Source organism: Opisthocomus hoazin, chromosome 3, assembly GCF_030867145.1.
Source record: "Opisthocomus hoazin isolate bOpiHoa1 chromosome 3, bOpiHoa1.hap1, whole genome shotgun sequence".
NCBI lineage: Eukaryota > Metazoa > Chordata > Aves > Opisthocomiformes > Opisthocomidae > Opisthocomus > Opisthocomus hoazin.
This window is the reverse complement of record NC_134416.1, coordinates 45,910,464-45,934,946: the sequence shown is the minus strand read 5'-3', so window position 1 is coordinate 45,934,946 and position 24,483 is coordinate 45,910,464. Positions and strand designations below refer to the sequence as shown.

Genomic DNA, 24,483 nt, shown 5'->3' with positions numbered 1-24,483 from the left:
TATACGTGGCCAATATTAAAATCAACCCTAAGTCAGTCCTGACTACCTGTGCGCCTGACACGCATCCTGCTGCTCTGAGAGAATCCATCTGAGGCATCGTTTTAATGTTCAGATTCTGTCTTGGCTTTCTGGGCTAAGTCACTGCAAATTCTGTGGCTTGGCATGAAGTGCAGCTTCTAATCAGTGAGATGAGAGAAATAGCTTGCATTTCAAGGCAGTTTTATAAAGCTCAGATATACTTTCAATGGCTGCAAGAAACATTCTGACAACAATGGCAAAACTAAATTTAGAAAACGTTGTCAAAGCTTCATCATAATGACCTGATCCAGGCTGAATTTTTAATTTAAATAACAAGCTAAAGCTATTTAGGAACTTTATGGGGAGTAAATGAAAAGATAAATGATGCTTGTTAAAGACAAGAAAGTAGCTGCTTATCAGAAAACAGACAGGAAACACAGTGAGCAAGAAAAGGAGCTTCCTAAGCCATCGACATAAAGTGAAGAGGTCAACAGAGGCAGAATCTACATGTGGAGCAACCACACCAGCTGGCTGAATTTTGGCAAGTGTCTTTCTGCAAGGCAGACCTCTGCTACATCCAGCTTGTTGGTAGTTTCCCAAATGGCATCTATTACTTGTTAATATGGCCTAATTTCAATGACTGAGTGTCACGCTAGGAGAAATTAGTATTGTGAGGTGTCATAGTCCACTATCCGAGGTAGCATAGTACTATATCCATCGTGTTGGTCTTCCACCCCAACGGCTTTCTAAATGCTTGTTCATACTTTGGATTGGCTTTGGGTTATTGCCTCTATTTTCCCCTTAGCTATTTGTGTCCTTGTTTTTGTTGCTTTGTATGAAGAAGTTAGTACTATTTGAGCATTGGTTACTGTGCATAGAATTTTGTCTCCTTGCCACATTGCTTACAGTGTTTTACAGTTTTTGCGGTACTCTAAGGAAATCGGAATAGTGGGAGCGATATAAAGGAGCATTTGGGGATTTGTAGATATCTCCATAAAAATCTTCGTATCTTCACTAGATAGTTCAATTAATAAACCCAGTTTCTTTTTACGCTCCCTTTCTTTGTTCTTACTAAGCCTATTCAGAAGAATGCAGAAGCTTTGCTCATGTTCTCCCACTGTAGCAGCAGGATGGAGGCATGAGCTTGATATCGCAAGAAGGACAAGCTGTGAATTCAGCTTTCTAACAAGCAGGAGTAAATGAACTTATAAACCCCTCAAGATACTGGTCCTAGACAAATGTCCTTAGTAATATAGTGCAGTAAAAAGAACAACAGGTTATGTGCTATAAGGAGCTCACATTGTGATCTCAGAGATACACTTTCTGCACACGGAGGACAGGAAGGCATGTAAATTCCTGATATTCCAGGTGCTCTCACACAAATATATGCACAAATGTGTATCATCTTCGGAATGATTATTTGATCTAAAATATTTCTAACCAACTCCTATGAAAGAACAGGTGTAGTTTAATTGCATGCAGCAAGCATAAAGAATAAATTGTTAAAGAGAGATAAAATAGCATGTTGTCAGGTACAGTTCTTGTGTTTCAGTGCTCGCAGGCATCTGTAGTACAGTGGACAAGCTGCTTAAATAAGAATAAATTTAATTAGAACACCCTAGTTGTAATGAATAAACAGAGACATAGGTGAATATGTCAATGTTATTGAAACTGCTGGGAGTTCTGGCGTTGAAGAAGGCATAGCGAGAAACCATGCCATCTCCAATGAACAAACACGTTGAAAAATAACTGGGAAAATGAAAGTAAACTGGTAGTGCAGTACTAGATTTTTTTTCCTTGATATTCCGGTGATGATAGGAATCAATTGTTGATCTCATGTGGAAGGAGTAAATTTGCAAAGTATATATATTTTTCTCCCAGTCGTCAGTGTTTCTTGGTTACTTACAGAGTAAACTTGTCAGAGCATGCCTTTGGAGAGTCCTAGTGTGTTGTGCACATTCTATTAACCAGAGAATCATAAAATGCAAAGATAAGCCAGCTGACAGATCTTGGGATTGGGATCCCTAAAACTACTCTCCAAAACATTAGCACAGGTAGTGTGAAAGAGCAACAGAGCTCTGCAAGTAGGATTGTTTGTATTTACACTACAAATATGGAATGCATTCTGTGTTAAGGACTATGAGGGCGACAGAAAATTTTAAATCATATAATGCAACGCTTCATGTGCTTTCTACAGTGTATGATGATTCTCCAAACAACAAGCAGCAGGATTTCTGGAGTTCCTGACAGAAAGCTCTTCAACTGAATTTTAGGATGATTTAACTAGAATAATTTATGTAACCTTTTTTATTTTTTAAGAGAGAAGTGATAAAGAATTTAATTTAAATGTGCACCTGAACAGTAAATTTTACAAAGCCTTTATTAGATTAGGCATGATGTCTTTGGAGAAATCCTGTGTAAGTCAAAAAGAAAGATTTAAAATACTATGAAATTCTCTAATCATCTTCATCAGTTACCTGTCTCTGAGAGCTTCAAGCCCCCAGTGGCTTTGCCAGAGCTATGATTATAAGAGCTATGCTCCTTCAGTCATGTAATGGAAAAAATATTGTGTTGTTTAGCGTATGACAGATCACATCCAACTCAGCTAGGATTTCAAGTACTGAATATTACATAAAACTATTCAGAAGAAACAAACATGGGAAAATTAATTAGGAGATTTCAATAATGATTAAAAAACAAGGTAAAGTGTCCTCTTGCAAGCATTCTGCAAACTTAAACCCAGCATATTCACTGGATATATACTTTGTGATGGATTATTTGTCTGTCTCTGCTTTGAAGATCATGTTACATCAATTAATAGGCATTGATGGAGGGAAAAGCGAATTATGGAATCAAAGATAGGCTATCGTATTCCAAAGGGAAACTGGTCGTATTAAATTGCTCAGAAAAGAATGATGTAATGGCAATGCTCTGTTACAGTGATGGAGCTGAACAGAAAGGTTAAGAACGGCTGGAACTGTGGGGGAAAAAACAAACCCATGAAAAGGGGGGAAATGTCTAATACACTCAGGTGAAAACAGTTGGTGTTTAATTTGACAGATCACAGACAGTATGATTACTAGTGCTTGCTGGTTCAAAGGCAGAATTAATTGAAATTGTGATTCTAGCAACAAAAGGGAAAATAGTAGCTTTTAAATCATCTGTCCTGTATTCTGAAAGTGTTTTCCTATGTAACTCATCTATGCATTTTCTACAAGGGTTATAACACATGGTTTTATGACAACTTAGAAGCCCAGAGAATTGCAAACTTGGGTAGCAGAAGACAAAGTGACATGTGAGGTACAGCTTGTCCTGTCATAAAAATAACCAAGTTCTGTAATGTTGCAACTCCAAACGAGAGAGCATCAGGAGATTTGTGCATGGCATTTAGAGTAGCTGTGTGATATCATCATGAAGTCCATCTTCAAGAAAGAGAATCTGCAGGCAGTGATTTTACAAGTCAGTAGTCTGGTTCTAAAAGAGAAGTGGCAATGATTTTGTTGCCTTTGAAGGAACCATGGTTTAGGTGGGTGAAGAACCTGTGTGCTCTCCTCTCAATGAACCTGAGTAATTCCATATGATTTTAATGAGAGATGAACACCTATTTTAGGAAGAATTATACCACTTAGTCCACCATAGCTATTGATATCCTTTGCAGCATTCACAGAACAAAGGAAAAACTCTTGACATTAAATTCTGCCCATGTATTTCCCTTTTCATGGTGCAATGGTGGAGACCAAGCCAGGAATCTGTGAGGATGTGGTAGATCCAAGAGGCTGCCCTCATGTGGGCATCTTAGTCTGGGACAGCCTTGAGTTCTGTATGCACGATGGCATCCAGACAGGCAGGGCAGGCTAGGCTTGGAAAGAGGACAAGTCTGCTGTCCTATTCTACAGTGTAAAGCTACTGCTGTGTGGCTGTTGTGGGTACAGTGGAATTACAGTGCAGGAGCTCAGAGATTCCCTGCAGCCTTGGGGCTGTTATCTAGACAGTGGGGATGTTTTCTTCCCTGGCCCTTAGACAACAATGCCTTCAATCTAGAAATTTTGTAGGAATGGCATGCAACCACTTCTAACACTTATCTTGAGGAATTTGGTTTGGAAGGGATCTTTTAAGTCATCAAGTGCAATTCCTTCCTACCATAGGCCTCTTTTCATAAGTTCTAAATCATAAAAAGCTCAAGCTCCTGTAAAATGATTTTGGCAGGTTGCTTTATTTTCAAATAACTGTCCCTCCTTATACTCTGATGTTTTACTATTTCTTATTTGCGTAACAGTTATTGATGAGGCTGGCTGACTCTCTCTCAGAATAACAAACCCACATTTTTTATATGATTCTTCCCTACTGTCCTGGGTTCAGCCACTCTCCATCATCTTTGAAAGGTCCTGGAGGACAGGAGAGGTGCCCGAGGACTAGAGAAAGGCAAATGTCACTCCAGTCTTCAAAAAGGGCAAGAAGGAGGACCCAGGGAACTACAGGCCGGTCAGCCTCACCTCCATCCCGGGAAAGGTGATGGAGCAGCTTATCCTGGAGGCCATCATCAAGCAAGTGGAGGAAAAGAAGCGTATCAGCAGTAGTCAGCATGGATTCACCAAGGGGAAATCATGCCTGACCAATCTAATAGCTTTCTACGATAGCATGACCAGATGAGCAGATGAGGGGAAAGCAGTGGATGTTGTCTACCTAGACTTCAGCAAGGCTTTTGACACAGTCTCCCATAATATCCTCCTAGGGAAGCTCAGGAAGTGTGGGCTGGATGAGTGGTCAGTGAAGTGGATAGAGAACTGGCTGAATGGCAGAACTCAGAGGGTTGTCATCAGTGGCGCTGAGTCTAGTTGGAGGCCGGTAACCAGTGGTGTCCCTCAGGGGTCAGTACTGGGCCCAACCTTGTTTAACTCCTTCCTCAACGACCTGGATGAAGAGTTAGAATGTACCCTCAGCAAGTTTGCTGACGACACCAAACTGGGAGGTGTGGTAGACACACCGGAAGGCTGTGCTGCCATTCAGCGTGACCTGGACAGGCTGGAAAGTTGGGCAGAGAGGAACCTGATGAGGTTCAACAAGGGCAAGGGCAGGGTCCAGCACCTGGGGAGGAACAACCCCATGCACCAGAACAGGATTGGGGTGGACCTGCTGGAGAGCAGCTCTGCGGAGAGGGACCTGGGCGTCCTGGTGGACGACAGGTTAACCATGAGCCAGCAGTGTGCCCTGGCTGCCAAGAAAGCCAATGGGATCCTGGGGTTCATCAAGAAGAGTGTGGCCAGCAGGTCGAGGGAGGTTCTCCTTCCCCTCTACACTGCCCTGGTGAGGCCTCATCTGGAGTACTGTGTCCAGTTCTGGGCTCCCCAGTTCAAGAAAGATGAAGAACTACTGGAGAGAGTCCAGCAGAGGGCTACGAGGATGGTGAGGGGACTGAAACGTCTGTCCTGTGAGGAGAGGTTGAGGGAACTGGGCTTGTTTAGCCTGAAGAAGAGAAGGCTGCGAGGGGACCTTATAAATGCTTACAATTATCTGAAGGGTGGGTGTCAGGAGGATGGGGCCAAACTCTTTTCAGTAGTGCCCAGCGACAGGACAAGGGGCAATGGGCACAAACTGAAGCACAGGAAGTTCCATCTGAACATGAGGAAGAACTTTTTCACTCTGAGGGTGACGGAGCACTGGAACAGTGTGCCCAGGGAGGTTGTGGAGTCTCCTTCTCTGGAGATATTCAAGACCCGCCTGGACAAGGTCCTGTGCAGCCTGCTTTAGGTGACCCTGCTTCGGCAGGAGGGTTGGACTAGATGACCCGTAGAGGTCCCTTCCAACCCCTACCATTTTGTGATTCTGTGATTACGACACGGTTAATTTTCATCAGAATCCAGGAATGGACACAGCCGGGCGGGCTGACCCCACCTGGCCAAACAGAGCCGGGTATTCCATACCATGTGCCATCATGCGAGGTTCCCGTGGGGGGGACCGGGGCATCGGGAACTCTTGCGGCTGGGGAGCGCGCAGTGGCGGCGGTTCGGGAGAGGGGTTCTCTGGTTGTGCAGTTTGTGTTGTGTTTTCTCCTTATCTGTATCATTGTTGTTACTGTTCCCTTTGTTTGCTGTTCTGTTAAACTGCCCTTATCCTGACCCACCACTGTCTGCCCGTTTCTTTCCATTCTCCTCCGCACCCTGGCGGGGGAAGGGGCGGCCGCATGGCACTTTTGTTGCCAGCCGCAGCCAAACCATAATATTTAATTTGGCACCCAACGTGGGGCGGGGATAACGGCAGGGCTGAGCAGAGGGTGTTAAAACAGCTTTCTTAGATTTTGTTATAATTTGTTGTACGCATTTACTCTGTTAGTTAAATAGTCGCAGGTAAAAAAATTTTTGTGTCTTTGATCAGATGGCTGTGGTATTTGAATCCTTACTTACACTTTGTTTTCCCTGTGGAGTTGTTCATTACCTCGGGGAAAAGGATCAGGATGATTTTGCTGTACTGTACGATATCAACTTATGATGCTATAACATCACTGTGCATGAAATTAGGCTTGTATTTGCATGTGGCACTGCAGTCATTTCCGTACCTCGGATCCTATGTCTTAGAATTTTTCAATAATCGAACCCAGCCTGTGGGGAAAACCAGAGGGGATACCTTCCCCCACTGTTTCACCCCCCCTCTCTCCTTCAGACTGGTCCTAACGGCTTTTGAGAATTTCGAGTACCTGTGGGATGTTCAGGCCAGCACTCTCCTATTGTTCTGCCTCCTGAATGGGTTTCAGGTTTTGTTTAGGGTTAAACAAGTAGTTAAGAACATCGTGCAGAGAACTGCCCCGGGGCTGGATAGCTGTGAGTGGCTGGGTGTGTGGGACAGCATGGGCAGGTGTCTAGGGCAGTGGGCACCCCCGGTGTGTTTTAAACTCACCCCTGAACAAGTACAGAATCCGGACAAACTAGTAAAATATCTGCAAAAAATGTGCTGCCAACCTAGGAACTCCAGAGAGACACAAATCACAGCAATATGCTGCGGTCTGGCCCACGCCTACCCTGTTCAACACTGTTCAGTGCCCTAAAGGGGAAAGGTGGGGAACCAAAGCGGCAGGCACTGTGACTGGCGCTGCCCCCCCAGCCAGCCCTGCAGCCGCTCCAGCCCAGCAGGCAGTCACAGCCCCCCCAACAGGCACCACTGCCTGTTGGGGCACCACTGCCACGGCCGCAGGGGCGTCCCCGGTTTCCCCAGCGGGCACGGCAGCAGCTCCAGCCCCAGCTCCAGCAGCAGGCATCGCGGCTGAGCCCAATGACCAACCTGTGCCAGTAGCAGTCGCCCCTGTAAAACTAAAGAAAGACGCAAATAGGGCAGATCGCTCTGGCAGGGATGACGATGAGCCAGAGTCATCGAGGGAGATAGAGACAGAGATCATCACCCGGTCCCTGTCCCTGGGCGAGCTGCGAGATGTGCGGAAAGATTTCAGCCACCACCCAGGCGAGCACATTGTCACCTGGCTGCTGCGGTGCTGGGATAACGGGGCCAGCAGCTTGGAATTAGAGGGCAAGGAAGACAAGCAGCTGGGATCCCTGGCCAGGGAAGGGGGCATTGACAAGGCCATTGGGAAAAAGGAACAAGTCCTCAGCCTCTGGAAGAGACTTCTGTCAGGTGTGAGGGAGAGGTACCCCTTCAGTGACGATTTTGTATGTTATCCTGGCAAGTGGACCAATATGGAAAGGGGTATTCAGTACTTGAGGGAATTAGCTGTGCGGGAGCTGGTTTACTATGAACCAGATGATATGCAGGTACCCACAGACCCAGATGAAGTCTGGGTGCACAGCATCTATGTGGAGGAAGTTTGTGTGTAGCACACCATCCTCATATGCCAACTCACTGACAGTAGTAGACCGGAAAGGTAAGGAGGCACCAACAGTGGATGAGGTGGCTGTCAGACTCCGGCAATATGAGGAAAGTCTCTCTTCCTCCCTTGTCTCAGCCGTGGAGAAAATTGTCAAGCGACTAGAAAAGAATATGTCCTACTCCCCACCTGTACGGGCCAGTGTCTCAGCTATTAGGGGCAAGTGTTTCTCTACTCAGGAGAGGGAATACAGAGGCTACACACCCCAGGGCACCCTGTGGTTCTACCTGTGTGACCACGGAGAGGACATGAGGAAGTGGGATGGAAAACCCACCTCAAGTCTAGAGGCACGAGTGCGTGAGTTGCGAGGTAAAACAATCACAAAAGGGGATTCTGTTAGGAAAAATGCCACTCCAGTTTCCAGCAGCCAGCTCTCCAGACCAGGTAGGCAGTTTGATCTTGATTCCGATCCTCTGGAAGGGACCTCCAAGTCATTCTTACAGCAGGTGAGCAGCAAATTCTCTGATCAGGATTAGAGGGGCCCTGCCTTCAGCCAGGTGGAGGAAAGGGACAACCGTGTTTATTGGACGGTGTGGATTCGGTGGCCTGGCACGTCAGATCCACAAGAGTATAAAGCTCTAGTGGACACTGGTGCACAGTGTACTTTAATGCCATCAGATTTCAATGGGTCAGAGTCCATTTGCATTTCTGGAGTGACAGGGGTGTCCCAAGAGCTGATTGTATTGGAGGCTGAAGTGAGCCTCACTGAGCAGGACTGGCAGAAGCACCCCATTGTAACTGGCTCCGAGGCTCCATGCATCCTTGGGATAGACTATCTTAGGAGAGGGTATTTCAAGGACCCAAAGGGGTATCGGTGGGCTTTTGGCATAGCTGCTGTGGAGACGGAAGAAATTAAACAGCTGTCCATTTTGCCTGGTCTCTCGGAGGATCCTTCCGTTGTGGGGTTGCTGAGGGTTGAAGAACAACAGGTGCCAATCGCGACCACAAAGGTGCACCGGCGACAGTATCGTACGAACAGAGACTCCCTTCTCCCCATTCATCAGCTGATCCGCCAGCTGGAGAGTCAAGGAGTGATCACCAAAACTCGCTCACCCTTTAATAGTCCCATATGGCCAGTGAGAAAATCTACTGGAGAGTGGAGACTGACAATAGACTACCGTGGCCTGAATGAAGTCACACCACTGCTGAGTGCTGCCGTGCCAGACATGCTAGAACTTCAATATCAGCTGGAGTCAAAGGCAGCCAAGTGGTACGCTACAATTGACATCGCTAATGCATTCTTCTCCATCCCTTTGGCAGCAGAGTGCAGGCCACAGTTTGCTTTCACCTGGAGGGGCATCCAGTACACCTGGAATCGACTGCCCCAGGGGTGGAAACACAGTCCCACCATTTGCCATGGACTAATCCAGACTGCACTGGAAAAGGGTGAAGCTCCAGAACATCTGCAGTACATCGACGACATCATTATATGGGGCGACACAGCGGAGGAAGTTTTTGAGAAAGGGGAGAAAATAGTTCAGATCCTTCTGAAAGCTGGTTTCGCCATTAAGCGAAGTAAAGTCAAGGGACCTGCACAAGATATCCAGTTTTTTGGGAATAAAATGGCAGGATGGGCGCCGTCAAATCCCAATGGATGTCATCAACAAAATAGCAGCTATATCTCCACCAACCAGCAAAAAGGAAGCACAGGCCTTCTTGGGTGTTGTGTGTTTTTGGAGGATGCACATCCCAAATTGCAGCCAGACTGTAAGTCCTCTGTACCACATGACCCAGAAGAAGAATGATTTTGAATGGGGGCCTGAGCAACAACAGGCATTTGAACAAATTAAACGGGAGATAGTTCATGTCGTAGCCCTTGGTCCAGTCCAGTCAGGGCAAGATGTTAAAAACGTGCTCTACGCCGCAGCCGGGGAGAATGGCCCAACCTGGAGTCTGTGGCAGAAAGCACCAGGGGAGACTCAAGGTCGACCCCTGGGGTTCTGGAGCCGGGGATACAAAAGATCCGAGGCCCGCTATACTCCCACTGAAAAAGAGATTCTGGCAGCATATGAAGGCGTTCGAGCTGCTTCGGAAGTGGTCGGCACTGAAGTACAGCTCCTCCTAGCACCACGACTGCCGGTCCTGGGCTGGATGTTCAAAGAGAGGGTCCCCTCTACGCATCATGCCACCGATGCTACGTGGAGTAAGTGGGTCGCGCTGATCACACAGCGAGCCCGAATTGGAAACCCTAGTCGCCCAGGAATTCTGGAGGTAATCATGGACTGGCCAGAAGGCAAAGATTTTGGAGCATCGCCAGACGAGGAGGTGACACGTGCTGAAGAGGCCCCACTGTATAACCAGCTGCCAGAAGATAAGAAACAGTATGCCCTGTTCACGGATGGGTCCTGTCGCATTGTGGGGAAGCAGCGGAGGTGGAAGGCTGCTGTGTGGAGCCCTACACGACAAGTCACGAAAACTGCCGAGGGAGAAGTTGAGTCAAGCCAGTTTGCAGAGGTGAAAACCATCCAGCTGGCTTTAGACATTGCCAGTGGAGAGAAGTGGCCGGTACTCTATCTTTACACCGACTCCTGGATGGTGGCCAATGCCTTGTGGGGGTGGCTGCAGCAATGGAAGAAGAACAACTGGCAGCGCAGAGGCAAACCTATCTGGGCTGCCCCATTGCGGCAAGATATTGCTGCCCGGCTGGAGCAGTTGGCTGTAAAAGTCCGTCATGTGGACGCCCACGTCCCTAAGAGTCAGGCCACTGAGGAACATCAAAACAACCACCAGGTGGATCAGGCTGCTAAGATTGAAGTGGCTCAGGTGGATCTGGACTGGCAACATAAGGGTGAACTCTTTATAGCTCGGTGGGCCCATGACACCTTGGGCCACCAAGGAAGAGAAGCGACATACAGATGGGCTTATGACCGAGGGGTGGACTTGACCATGGACACCATCGCACAGGTTATCCATGAATGTGAAACATGCGCTGCAATCAAGCAAGCCAAGTAAAGCATCAGAGGTCTGGAGGACGATGGCGAAAATATAAATATGGGGAGGCTTGGCAGATTGACTACATCACACTGCCACAAACACGCCAAGGCAAGCGCTATGTGCTCACAATGGTGGAGGCCACCACCGGATGGCTGGAAACCTACCCTGTGCCTCATGCCACTGCCCGGAATACCATCCTGGGCCTGGAAAAACAAGTCCTGTGGCGACATGACACTCTCGAAAGAATTGAGTCAGACAACGGGACTCACTTTCGTAACAGTCTCATAGACACCTGGGCCAAAGAACACGGTATTGAGTGGGTGTATTACATCCCCTACCATGCACCAGCCTCTGGAAAGATCGAACAGTACAATGGGCTTCTAAAAACCACTTTGAGGGCAATGGGGGGTGGGACTTTCAAAAATTGCTATACCCATTTAGCAAAGGCCACCTGGTTGGTGAACACCAGAGGGTCCACCAACCGGGCTGGTCCTGCCCAGTCAAAACCTCAGCGCCCCGTAGAAGGGGATAAAGTCCCTGTAGTGCACATGCGGAACATGTTGGGGAAGACAGTTTGGGTTAGTCCTGCCTCGGGCAAAGGCAAGCCCGTCCGTGGGATTGCTTTTGCTCAAGGACCTGGGTGTACCTGGTGGGTAATGTGGAAGGATGGGGAAGTCCGATGTGTACCTCATGGGGATTTGATTTTGGGGGAGAATAGTCCATAAATAAATTGTATAAAGGTAATTGTTAAATAACCCTGTCACTGTCTGTTATCACTGTTACAATTGTTATATGTTAGTAGTATCATAGTAAGAATCGTCCAGATTAAAGAAGGGTGGACTTTTTGATGAAAACCTAGCAGAGTACAGCGATGATGGAAGTGGACCTGGTTTTCAACAACTGGCATCCAGCAACTTCATCAAGATCAACATCTCCTGCAGACTGTGGGCACGGGCCGCACCAGATACATCAGCCGTGAGCTCCAGATGCAGCAAGTGACTGCCCATCACCACACATCACCTCTTCTGCCACGAAAGACCATTACAACAGATGGAGCCCAAAGTCGTGGATTAAATGAACTCAATGGACACTATAGAGTGATGATCCATAGACTAAGGGAATGATATCTGGAGACAGGAGAAGTGGTGGTGATCAGCTGGACAGTGAGGGATCTGGGCATGACGTGGATGGTATGGAATAAGGGGTGGATAATGTCCTGGGTTTGGCCAGGACAGGGTTAATTTTCACTGGAATCCAGGAAGGGACACAGCCAGGTGGGCTGACCACACCTGGCCAAACAGAGCCGGGTATTCCATACCATGTGCCGTCATGCGGGATTCCAGTGGGGGGGAGCAGGGCGGCAGGAATTCTCGCAGCTGGCGAGCACGCAGCGGCGGCGGTTCGGGAGAGGGGTTCTCTGGGTTGTGCAGTTTGGTTGTGTTTTCTCCTTATCTGTATCGTTGTTGTTACTGTTCCCTCTGTTTGCTGTTCTGTTAAACTGCCCTTATCCCGACCCACCAGTTTCTGCCTGTTTCTTTCCATTCTCCTCCGCACCCTGGCAGGGGGAGGGGCTGCCGCGTGGCGCTTTTGTTGCCGGCCGCAGCCAAACCATAACACCTAACAAGAATAACGTAGCTGATACTACCCTACATGAACGTGTCCATATATGCAAAGGCACACGAACTAGTTTTAAGCAAGCTAGATCAGCAGTGAAATGTTGTCAAGTGCAGAGTTGAGAAGCAGAGCAGATTATCTATTAGGAGCACTGTGCTCTGTCTTAGGAGCCAGTGTGCTGGTGATGCTGCTGGTCCCAGAGCATGATTGTGTAAGACTAACTTCAATTTCTTACTGTCATGCTACTGCATGCATGAAAGAATCTATTTCCTGGCAACACTCACCAAAGCTTATGTTGTGACTGGTCTGGAAAAAGAAAAAAGCAATATGAGAGAAGAACAAGGCCACAGGCAACATTTTCTGGTTTGATACTGCTTGAAAATAATTGTTACCTTTTTAAAACAGTAGTTCCATGTTGTTTCACTCAAAAATCACTTCCCACCCTGTCTTTCCTGCAGTTGCCCAGTGAAAGGCTGCAACGCTCCACTTTCTGGTGTTCAGAAGACTTTCTATAACATTCATGATTTACTGTTATGCGGAAATATCCCTTCTCTTTTCCAAAGAATTGGTTATAAAGTAATTTCATGTTCTAAAGCCAATCACATTGCAAATGAAAATTCAGTTAAAACTTTCTAGGTTCATGGTAATTTTCATTAATTTTAATACTTCACTTGACAGCTTGTATCAGAACCTTTAATTGAAAGTTGATGTTCTCCTTATTGAGTAGGGTCAAAGCTTGACATATTTGTTTTTCTGGTTTTTTTGTCTGAAGAGCTTAAATGCACAGATGTTTCTTATTTTAACCTTGACTCACCCTAATAGTAGAGTATCATGCTCACAATACTGATAAGGGAACATAGGAACATAAAGGAAACAATTTCACCTGTGTTCATACCATGAAAAAGAGAAGATTTGATTCCCTCATCACATTTATCCCAGCCTCCAAATCAGCTTTTCCATTGGTTGATATTAAGTTTAGGAATTCTACATTGTTTGGGAAAATCTCTTTAAGTGAACCAACCCTGACAGTGTGCTCTTCATCACGAAATTTGTTGCAGGTTGAGACTGGAGATCTGGGAGACGTATACAAGATTCGAGTCAGCTGTGATGATGTGCCGGGCTTTGAGGGTTGGCATTTGAAGTCTTTTCACCTAGAAGAACTACACACAAAGCAAGAACTGAACTTTGAGTGTAAATGCTGGCTCTCTCTTAACAGAGAAGACAAGTTGCTGGTGAAAGAATTCCCTGCAGTCAATAAGGACCAGAAAACTTTACCAGGTAAAAACAGTGAGAAGATATAAACCATGTAAACTAACCTCTTGAAGAGAAATCAATGCCACAGATATAATACAGCACTCTGTCTGAATTTCATCTCTTCAGTGCCTCTATTGTAACTGTCTTCATAAACGCACTGCAAAAATGCTGACCGCTTAAGAAATTTTAATTTTCCAGTTAAGTCACATATTGGGTTTCACAGTTGCTAAATCTTGTCTATGATTCTAAATGGGCAAAACTGAAGAATATAATTATAATTTTTAAAGATAAGGCACATGTTCACAGCCATGGAAATAATTTGTAGTAGGCTTGCTCTTGAATTACTTTTCTTAGAGTAGCTTTAGTTACTAACACAGGTATCAGAAGTAATCCATAACGTACAAAAAAAGTTTTTTATTTGTTTTTCCCTAAGGACTATTTTTTGACATGCTGAGAATTTCAGAGTATATTAAGAGATGCACTTAGAACGTGACGACCTGCAGAAGTACCACATTTGTTCAGAAAAGTTGGCAGTTACACAGTATATGAAAGTAATTAGAGACATGACTGCTTTTCTAAACTAAAATTCCAGAAATTCTGGAATACCTCAGACTTATTCATAACCTTAAAAGAAACTATAGCATTACGTTAGTAAAATGTTAACTCATCAGGACTATACATTAAAAATTACATTTGAAAAATTTTGGTTATTCTTTTTGTATGAGTATGAATACATATGCAATATAATGATCTGTCTCAGAAGCAAATCAAATCTGACTGTGTAGAAACACATTTATACAGGAGCACTGTAGAGGCAAAAAGTTTTGTAGTTCCCATCGTGCGCCTTAAATTAGTAAGCGCATTTTCTAAATCTTTATACTTCTATGTCATGCCATGCATCTAGATGCTATGCTACTTGTCTCTGTTATTCTAATTTGCAAGAACTTTACATAGTGTGTAATTTTTTGACCTATGATAGTTATCATCTACTGCAAAGATAATTCAGTTTCTAACAGTTCCTGAGCAAACTCAGATGAGTTCTTATTTTCCAGGTCTTGCACAGCAAAATAGAGTTGTGCAGAGTTTTTCTAGATATTAGTAGTTCTAAGCTGCATAAGTCTAAATTGTCTAAGTCCAATTTCCTATGAATTTCTAAGGAAATTAATGGAAAGTCTGCACTGAGCTTAGCATTAAGAGGTCAGATTCATAAAGAGTAACCCGACTATTTCAATCACTGTGTAGCAGGTATTTTGGTAGCTGCAGAAATAAAAACAAGCAGTAGTCTTACTAAATACTCTGTGTTGCTGTTTTCTTTTAGGTACACATTGTGCTTAATCAGGTTCATTTAAACTTTTTTTTTCTTTCTGTGCAGTCTATAAATATGTTGTCTCTGTACATATTGGTGACCGCTGGGGAGCAGAAACTTTTGCAAACGTTTATATCACTCTCTATGGGAAAAGAGGGGATACAGGTGTGAGAAAACTTCATACATCTTTAGCAAAAGGAAGAAAATTTCAAAGGAATAAGGTAATGGCACGAAAAATGCTGTCTTACATGTGCAGGGGTTAGTACTGCATTAAGTGTCACTTTGTGCCTGTTCACAATACATCTTACTACAGATGGGCAAGAATTTGGAACCAGAATTTATCTTCCAGATATTAACAGTAGATCAATGCCAGTGTTATTTCCTTCCTGTACAAGAATGTCCCCTTATGATAATAAAGGCTCCACATGACCACATAGAATTTAGAATACTCGGGAGAACCTTTGTGATCATTCTTACTTATTCCATTCCAAATACAGGACAGCACAGGTAGCAAAGAATTAAAAATTAGTGATTTGGGATAAATTACAGAAATTGCTGTGAGACTTTTGCAACCAATGATGTTTCTGTAACCACAATCCCACACGAAATATTAACTCAATGTATTGTCAGTATGTTTAGGCAAGAGACAAGAAGTCCACTTGGAGAAGAGAATGCACACTATAGCAGTGTTTCTAGATGACCAACAACAATAAAATTGTTTTCTTGTGTATTAGGCTTTGCTATGAGAGGTTCACTCACTGAACACTGAAGTTGGATAAAGCTCCCCACCAAGATGTACATTGTCGAGGAGAGTCTTAGATTTCTGTGAAATTATTTCATTAAACAATTACCACAGCACTTGGTAGGGTAAAACTGGAATGAGTAACAAACTCAGAGAATTTCTAAATTTCATTTCTTCGTATATCTCAGGGCTATGCCTATATTCAGGAGATAGCACTCTGCAATAATTATTCTAATTTACCTTCAAGCACAGATTTATTTCCTAAAATGCCTTACTTAAAAAAGTTTATGATTTCTGCTTACAATATGGCTATTGGATCCTGAATATTTTTAGAAAAACAAAATAAATATTTTTGTCATATGAAAGTACTTTTAATATTAGTAGCAGTAAATCCACTTCTCCAATATTTTAATTTAAAAATAACAGGGACAACACATAGGACTTCAGCAAGTACAACATTCTTTAGAGATCAGTTTGCTAACAGCTTCTTTTTTAATTGTCCTGACATCTGGTTTAGTAAGTTCTTACTAATGAATTAATGTTTTATTGGGATGGTGGAGTTAATTTTAATCCTAGGTGTTGCTGTTTAAACTCCAGTTGTTCATAACCTTGTTGACCTTTCTAAGCTACAATTAGATCCATCTGGCCCTAGGCTGGCCCATATACAGAACACCTGGCTTTCTTACAAAACAAGCAAGAATTTCGTGGGGCATATAACTTTTCTTTCCATTTCATATTTTTCCTTATCTTGTTTTTGTTGTCCCTAGTCTCATCCACTGATGCGTGTGTTTACTTCTCTTTTTTCTTACTCTGACTTCTCCATTCTGCTTCCTTTCCTATCTGTCATCTTTTGCTCAAATTGTTCTCCACCTTCCTCTTAACCTTTTTCCTTCTATTGCTTACTCTTTTCTCCATTTGCTGTTTCCATAATTATTTTTATTTTGTAAGAAAAACAAAAAGACAGGCTTTTCTGACTATTGGAGAAGAATTTAGAAGCTATCTTGGAATGAACGCACACTTTTTTAGATTTCTAACTTTTCTTTAGGACTATTACTGTATATCTAGGTTTGTATGATAAATTTTAGATACTAGAAGTACCCTGAAAGATAGAAATTTGGTTAGAACCTAAATCTTATCATAACTGTTTGACTGTCAGAAGGTTGAGGTATATGCACTTTATTGTTGTATGAAATGATCCATATTGTTCAAAGATCAAATGAAGTTGCAACGCATTGTTAATGATGAATTTGGGACTCAATATTAGGTACAAACAGTGTCAGCTTTCTTAGGTTCAGAGTGGAGATGCTATGTTAAATATTACAAATAAATAAGATACAAATTTTAAATCCTCAGCTAAATCCAGGACTACATTTTCCCTGAAGTTCAAGCATATTTGTTTCCAAACTTTGTTTTATTAAGTATTTCCCTTTTTTGCAGGTGGATTCATTTATGGTGGAAGCTGTTTCTCTGAGTCATTTGAACAAAGTGGTCATAGGGCATGATGGAGAAGGCTATGGGGCTGGGATGTACCTCAAGATGGTGACAGTCAGGGAAACACAGGACTCGGACAAAGAATGGGTCTTCCCTTGGTGGAACTGGCTTGATACTCACGTCGGGTTATGTGAGACTCTTTGTGAGATTGTGACAGTTGGTAAGCTCTCCTGCAATACTGGCCTGCATGTTTATATATGTGGGGTTTTTTTTTTAAATTTGGCTACAGCTCTGTCAGATATCTGTAGTATCTTTTTTTATCAAAAATATGAATCTTCAGTTGGAGCTTACTATTATAGCAAAATCACATCTGGTAAGGTCAAAGTTAATAAAATTCCATCCTGTCAATGTGTTGTGTACAGAACACCCACCTTCCAAATTAAATTTAGCACATTGCAATGAAAGGTTTAAAGCAGTTTGGGATGTGTGCCTTGTGGGGATAAACAGCGTAAGTTTTATGCACTGCTTTCAGGTAGCTTAGGATCTCATTTGCAATCCAGAGAAAAATTATTTTAGTGAAATTAACCTAGTCTTTACCTGTGGTATTATTCCACAGCACAAAACAATAGTTGTGGTATGCTCAGTTTCTGCTCATTTCAAGCCTACTACACCACAAGTTATGTAAATCTAAACCTGCATGTACTTGCAAAAGAACACTTAGAACAGGACCTTTGGTCATTTAGAACTAGCAGAAAAGATTCCTTCCTTCAATTCTGTGACAACTATTCCGTGTAAAGTAAATGAACTACAAAAGTTTGCCTAGAGGGAGTAAGACAGCCTAAAAACATACGGTGCCCATGATAGATACACAGGTAGTCAGCTATGTGTTTTTTCTGAGTTGTGGGCAGTACACTTTACTGAGCTGTTCCCTTCCATTAAATCATTTTAATTTCCTATAGAATGGTTAAAACAGAATGAAAATGAAAGATATCAGCAATTAATGAAGAAAAAGAGAGGGAGATAGTAGTATATTGATGGATGTGGAGTGGAGTTCATTGATATTTTCCACTTTGTATTAGACGCTTAGTTGCTACAGATGGCTGATGCTTCTAAATGATAAAGTGGTTTTAGTAACGTTGATTGCTTATTTAAGAACAATTAATTAGACCTCTAAAAGGTGACTGAATGTTCTTTTAGTAATTACTTCTAAACATGACAAGGAAAATACCTTGGCATCAACAAAATACCTCTGAAACTAAATCTTAAACACAGAAAGAACATTAAGCTGTTGAATTCTCGACAAAAAATATGTGTTATTCTTCGTGAAGTGTTGCTATAGATACAACATAAACTGCAAACAGAGCTTTGTTTGTGTACCAAAAAGGCTATGATCCTGTTATATTATGACATTCTCTCATGCTGTCATCGTTCTTCTTTCTTTTTGATCATTTTTAAAGGTAGAAGATTGATTTCTAGTCCTAAACTGCCTGAAATCAACCTCAAGTCATCAGGCCTCTGGATAATGGACATCACTGGATCTGACTTGAGCAACAAAGAGGATCCAATATGCCTTTCCTTTTTATTTTACGGCAACCTGAGTTGCAAAAAGTTGCCACTTCAAGTTACAGGAAAAGCAATTCAGTTCAAAGTACTTCAACCTTTCTCTATTGAAAGAAAAGCCTGAGAAACATGTAGCCCATAATTTTGAGATAAATTGTTTCTTTAAACCAAACTACCAAATTGATTTTTAAGTCCTCTGTGTAGTTTGGCACAGGTCATAATTTTTGTTGGTAGGTAGCAACACTGTCACTTGAACAATGGTTTTTGAATGAGCAGATTCTTCCAGTGTGTCATACTGAGTATGTTTAAGTGATCGAATTGGTCCCTTGGTGCATATCACACTATATACCATACTGCAGGTACTGATTTACGGGGTTTCTTGATCTCACAATAGTAATTTGTCAACATACAATATGCTATGGAATACTATAGAGAGAAATGATGGAGAAACAAGAATTATAAATGAGAGGAAACTTACAGAGAGTTCATATTTTGTCTTTCATGTCATTTATTTACCCCTTCACCATATTCCTCTGGGCTAACTGCCTTTTCTTACATGGTTCCTATCTTTTTTTGGCTGTCATTATCAATTTCTTTCTCCTCTTTATCAGCTCCTATTTACACACACGTTTTCTCCTTTATTCAATTCTTCTTCCCGTCCATCGTTTGTCTTCACTTCCTCCTACCTCCCATTAACTGAAATAATAACAAGTGTCTGAGGTCTGCTTTCACTGAATTGTAGCCTACTGCTTTTCCCAATGCTCTGACTTCCCTCTTTTAGCTCTGATTCCCTCCCAGTGCCAACACTGTGTTACTCTTATGCTATTCTGGGTTTGCTCTCCATGAAAGACCGGTTCAGTAGAATCTGGAACTCACCTGAAGGTAAAAAGTGCAGACACCTCCTCAGGGATCTCCTGTGCCACAAAGTGCTGGAAGCTAGGACAACTTTCAAGGGAAATGCGACTACTACTTGCATGTTTTTGTACTGCTTGTTCCATTCTTCTGTTGTCCTTTGTGGGTTTTGAGGAAACGGTTGATCCCTGTGAGAAAACTGGAAGTTTTAACCTTGGTTGGTTCCTCAGCCTTTGTTTTAACCTTGATCGGTCCATCCTGCAGCTGCAGAAACAAATATAAGGCAGGACTGAGGGAATGGGAGCAACTGGGCAGACAGGGAAGTGGGAACTTCAAAAGCCAGCTTTACGTCAGAAAAATATGTCCGTGAAGCCACATGTTGAAAGGTGTTTCTTCAGGATTGACTGCTGGATCTGTGAAATCTGAAAAATAAAAAAGGGGTGAAGAGACCGCTGGCAAAAAGCCCAAAGAGTGCATGAAAATATGTTAATTTTTGTTGTTGGGGTTCATCAGAAAGCAGACTTGGAACTGTGAATCAAGAAACTTCTCTAATGAAAGAGGAACTAAGTAGACCAGCCTAGGCCATAAGCATGGTCCAAAATGAGGAGTTCCCAAAAGGTTTTCCTAAGTTACTTCCAAGAACCTGTGGAAAATATAAGGAAATACTATGAAACTGGAAGTGCCCAGTCAGAGGAAAGGCTGAAGACAGGTCACATGCACTGCTACTACCTGGGCAGTATTTGAAATGAAAGAACAGGGGAAAGAATATGAGAAATAAAGAGTAGGAAAAGGAAGAGACAGCTTCTGGTTTTGCCCTTCTTTTTCCCTTACAGGGAAAAAATATTGGTTTAAAACAAATAATTACAGGTATCTAAGACCTCTTCCACTTTAATTTACTCGAGCAATAGTATGTCATAGAGATGCTGTACTATCCCCAGTAGAAGCAGAAGATTTTTTTCTCAAGTAGGAATGCAAGAAGAGGAAGATTTTATAGGACAATTTCTATATGATAACATGATGTAGGGTGTCCTGGGTTTGGCTGGAATAGGGCTAATTTTCACAAAAAGCTGGTTGCACTGACCCAAACCAGCCAATCAAATGGGATATTTGATATCATGTGACATCATGGTCAGTATTTAAGTGGGGGAGCTGGCTGAAGCACGAGCATTTTCTACCCAGGAGCAAGCTGAGCATTGAGCAGTGAGAACATTGCATGCTGGATATTCTTTTAATCAGTATTATTGTTGTTATTTTCTTCTCTCTTTGCCATCATGTTAAACTATTTTTGTCCCAACCCACGAGCTTTGCCTCTTCCGTTCTTACTTCTGACTGTCCTCCCCATCCCGGTGGGATGGGGAGGGGGGAGTGAGAGAGCGACAGCGTGGTTCTTTGTTGCCAGCTGAGGCTAAACCACAGCAACGGTGAAGATGGAGGATCTCTTCAATGTTTCCTCAAAATCAGATTATTTCTCCTTCAAATTTATAGTTAATTTTACCATTTTTATATTAGAAGTTGTAAGAAATATTTCTAATAGTGTTCAAAATTTTTAGAATTGACGAAAGCTTCTGTGCCTGCAGTTAGTCTACAGAATCAGTGTGATATATATGAACACTGTACCTTTTTCTGTGTACAAATTTCAACAGTGACTGCCATCATTCGTTCAATGATATCAGACCTGAAGCATTCCATCTCCTCATTCACATTAGTAAATCAATTTTGTATTGATTAGAAAGGGGAAAAATAGTAGCAGTTATAAATCTGCCCCAGTTCTTTAACTGCTGAAGTTTGTTCAGCTGTTGCATACAGCTGTCAACTACACTTGATCTGGCACAACTGGAATGACATCCATTTATCTTCTTTTTTTCCTCACATAGGATGAACTGGCAGATATTGGCTCAATATACAAAGTTCAGGTAACTGGCCCACATAGCAAGCTAAAACAGCCATGGCACTTAGATTTACTGTGTATGAAGCACACAGGCACAAAGGAAGAGATGTATTTAGCTTTTGACTGCTGGTTCAACCCTAATGAAGAGAAATGTGTGGAACTGCCAGCTCTCTATGCAGATCAGGAGCCTTTGCCTGGTAAGATAAGTATTTTTTTGTTAGTGGGGTCAGGAATTGTCACTGGAATACCAGTACATCTCTTTTGGGCTTAAAATACTGTGTGGGATTTCTGCAAGAATTTTAGATAGAGCAATATGATGGCTTTGCACATGCATTTATCACAAAAGAAAGCTGAGAAAACAGAAACCATTGGTATCAGGATTATGACAGATGCTATAACTGCTGACACCAAACATGGGATTTGGCTTCTTTCATGTTAGATGATGTTCCAGTTTTAGCTCTTGATTATTTATTATCTCTCCAAATTAATGCTATATCAGCTGAAGATGTGTACAAAATATCATCTACTGTGTGATACTACCTGAATCTTCCTATTCACAAAGAAATGCATGTGACCTAGAAACACAGTACATTTTTTAAGAATGAAAGAATTGCAGACTACCTACAACACAGGGATAGAATTTTTAAAATGTGCTACAATTAACCACCAAAGAGATCTCCAAGAATTTCAGCTGCACTAGTATTTTATTGATGTTGATGAGAAATTTATAGCACAGCAAGTAATATTGCACAAAAGTGTATATGAAGTTGAATGTTTCTCTACTGTTAGTAACACGCATGAATTGTGTGATGCCAGGGAGATAATAAAGTTTTTTCTTCCAGTCCCTCCAGAATGTGGAGAAGAACAACCAATTGCATACGGATAACTTGATCACTAGCTATTTAAGAACAGGCTTCCCATCTATCCAGCTCATTAGAATAAAGAGGATTGATGGGGATCGTAAGGATCATATGCTGAAGCTTTTAGTGACAGTTAAAGAGGTTTATTGCTAGAGGCTATAGTACAAAGAGTGTTCTGCTTAAACAGAAACTAATGGAAAAAGATGGAAGTGGCACAGAAGAAATAATAAAATATTCTATGTGAACTTTTGCCCACTATTCTCTAAGGAGATTTTCCTAAATATTTCATCCCATTTAAAGTTGAAACTTGAACAAATAACATACCAAAGACCTTTCAAATCTCTGGTTTTGTGTGGGTTTGCATAATTTTAAACAACTAGTAGATTAGTACCCATGCAAAAAGAAAATTATTTTAGTGTTTTGATCTATCAGATTTAAAATAACATTGAATGTTTGATGTAATATATGCAGGATGTACAATGCTGAATATAGTAACTCTAGAGCTTGTTGAAAGCTCTGTTTCCCCAATTTATATATGAACTATTGAGGAAAATTAGAAGTATTTGTAGTTATTTTCAGAATTCAAAATTGCTAAATGTTTAACTACATATAAAAACTCCAGAAATCCAAATAACAAAATTTCTAAAATGTACCCCTGGAGATACAGTCAGACACCATTATCGTGATCTGTAAGGCAATTCAGTCTTGAGGTATATTGTAAAGTTAAGGTGTTTTTCTTGGAAAATTTCTAGGAAAAAGATTTGTATATATACTCTCCCTCAAAAATTATTCCATAGAAGAATAATATCAACTAACCTAGGAAGTTTCTAATAAACCATTTTGTGGAGTCAAGTCTTCTACAAATGGAAGTGTTAATACCAGTGTTATTCTTTGTAGCCCCAATACTAATTCCGTCTGAAATATCTGCCAGCTTCTTACTTGTATTCCAGTTTGATTACTAGAGAAAAACAAACAAAAAAATCTGTGTTTGCTCTCATTATTTCATTGAAAGAGATATCAATTTATGGAGATGTCTTTAATGAATGTCTTGACAATTTTGAGTGATATTGATCATTGCTATCCCTGGACAAAGCAAACAAGAGGTATATAACTTTGTAGGAAGTAAAGTAAATGCTAAAATCTAAGCATCCAAATAAACAGTAACCTTTATCAGTAATGTCAATTGCCTGGTTGTAATGAAGGCCATACTAATACAATTATATCTGTTCTAAATTCAGTGATTTCATGAAATTTATCGAGGCAAAAATACATATCTTTGCTAATTTGGAAGCTTCAGGAAAATCACAATTCGTTTGTCAAAGGCAGTGACCACTCCCTGAATTTAAACCTGAATCTCTGAAATTGCGGTTTTTTTCCTGTCTGTAGAAACATTTCTTCTTAAAAGCAAGTGCCCAAGCCCAGACTATAAGTAACTCCCCACATCCAATTATATTAAAAAAACAAGGTCAAATGATTCTATTGCATAATTTCATTAGGTTCTGTGGGATTATCTCAGAGCTGTATTTGTATTCTGAATATTAGCTAGTGTCACAGAAGCAAACAACTTTTTTATTTCTCCCCTTCAGTCTGTCCATCCTAGTGTTTGTGGGCACATTATTCTAGACTACCTGTATCATGGATCAAACTATTTGTCATGTGCCTTTTTGGACTTCAAATTAAAAGACAGTTATTCATTTTTTTTATTAATTCTGTGCATGACATTGATGTGCATGTTAACACACTGGGACAAAGTCATTGCACACAATAACAATTAACATTCTAGAAATTTTTGCTGTTAGAGTACGTATTTCATGATGATTTCTAAATAAATTCTTGATGATTTTTAAAATGCTTTTATTTGTGACTCCAGTTGAAGGCATGCGCCAGGAGTTACATAGCAATAGGACCTGTCTGAAGCTACAATAAGAACTTTGAAATATGTAGCTGCCAAAATAACTATTGAAGATCACTGTTACCTTCTCTTTAATAAATGATTTTTATCAGTTGTGAACTGTCCTCTTCTGGCTGACATTAGGCTCCTGTGTCAGAAACAAAGTGTTTTTGTCTGGAGTCTACTGACATCCTGCTCCTTCTCCCTCCCCCAGTCAAGTCTGTTAGCACCAGAACTTGAAGGGTTTAAGTGCTTAACGTTTG

General features: G+C 41.9%; 1 protein-coding gene across 1 annotated transcript in view; it reads left to right on the top strand.

The window, feature by feature from the left end:
- RP1 (RP1 axonemal microtubule associated) overlaps positions 1-24,483 on the top strand; it is a 196,656-nt gene that overhangs the window by 104,475 nt on the left and 67,698 nt on the right. Inside the window, exons 31-35 of the mRNA XM_075415269.1 lie at positions 13,495-13,714; positions 15,063-15,217; positions 17,176-17,389; positions 18,627-18,817; positions 21,456-21,666. Of these exons, the coding sequence (XP_075271384.1) occupies positions 13,495-13,714; positions 15,063-15,217; positions 17,176-17,389; positions 18,627-18,817; positions 21,456-21,666 (991 nt within the window). The remainder of the gene's footprint in view (positions 1-13,494; positions 13,715-15,062; positions 15,218-17,175; positions 17,390-18,626; positions 18,818-21,455; positions 21,667-24,483) is intronic.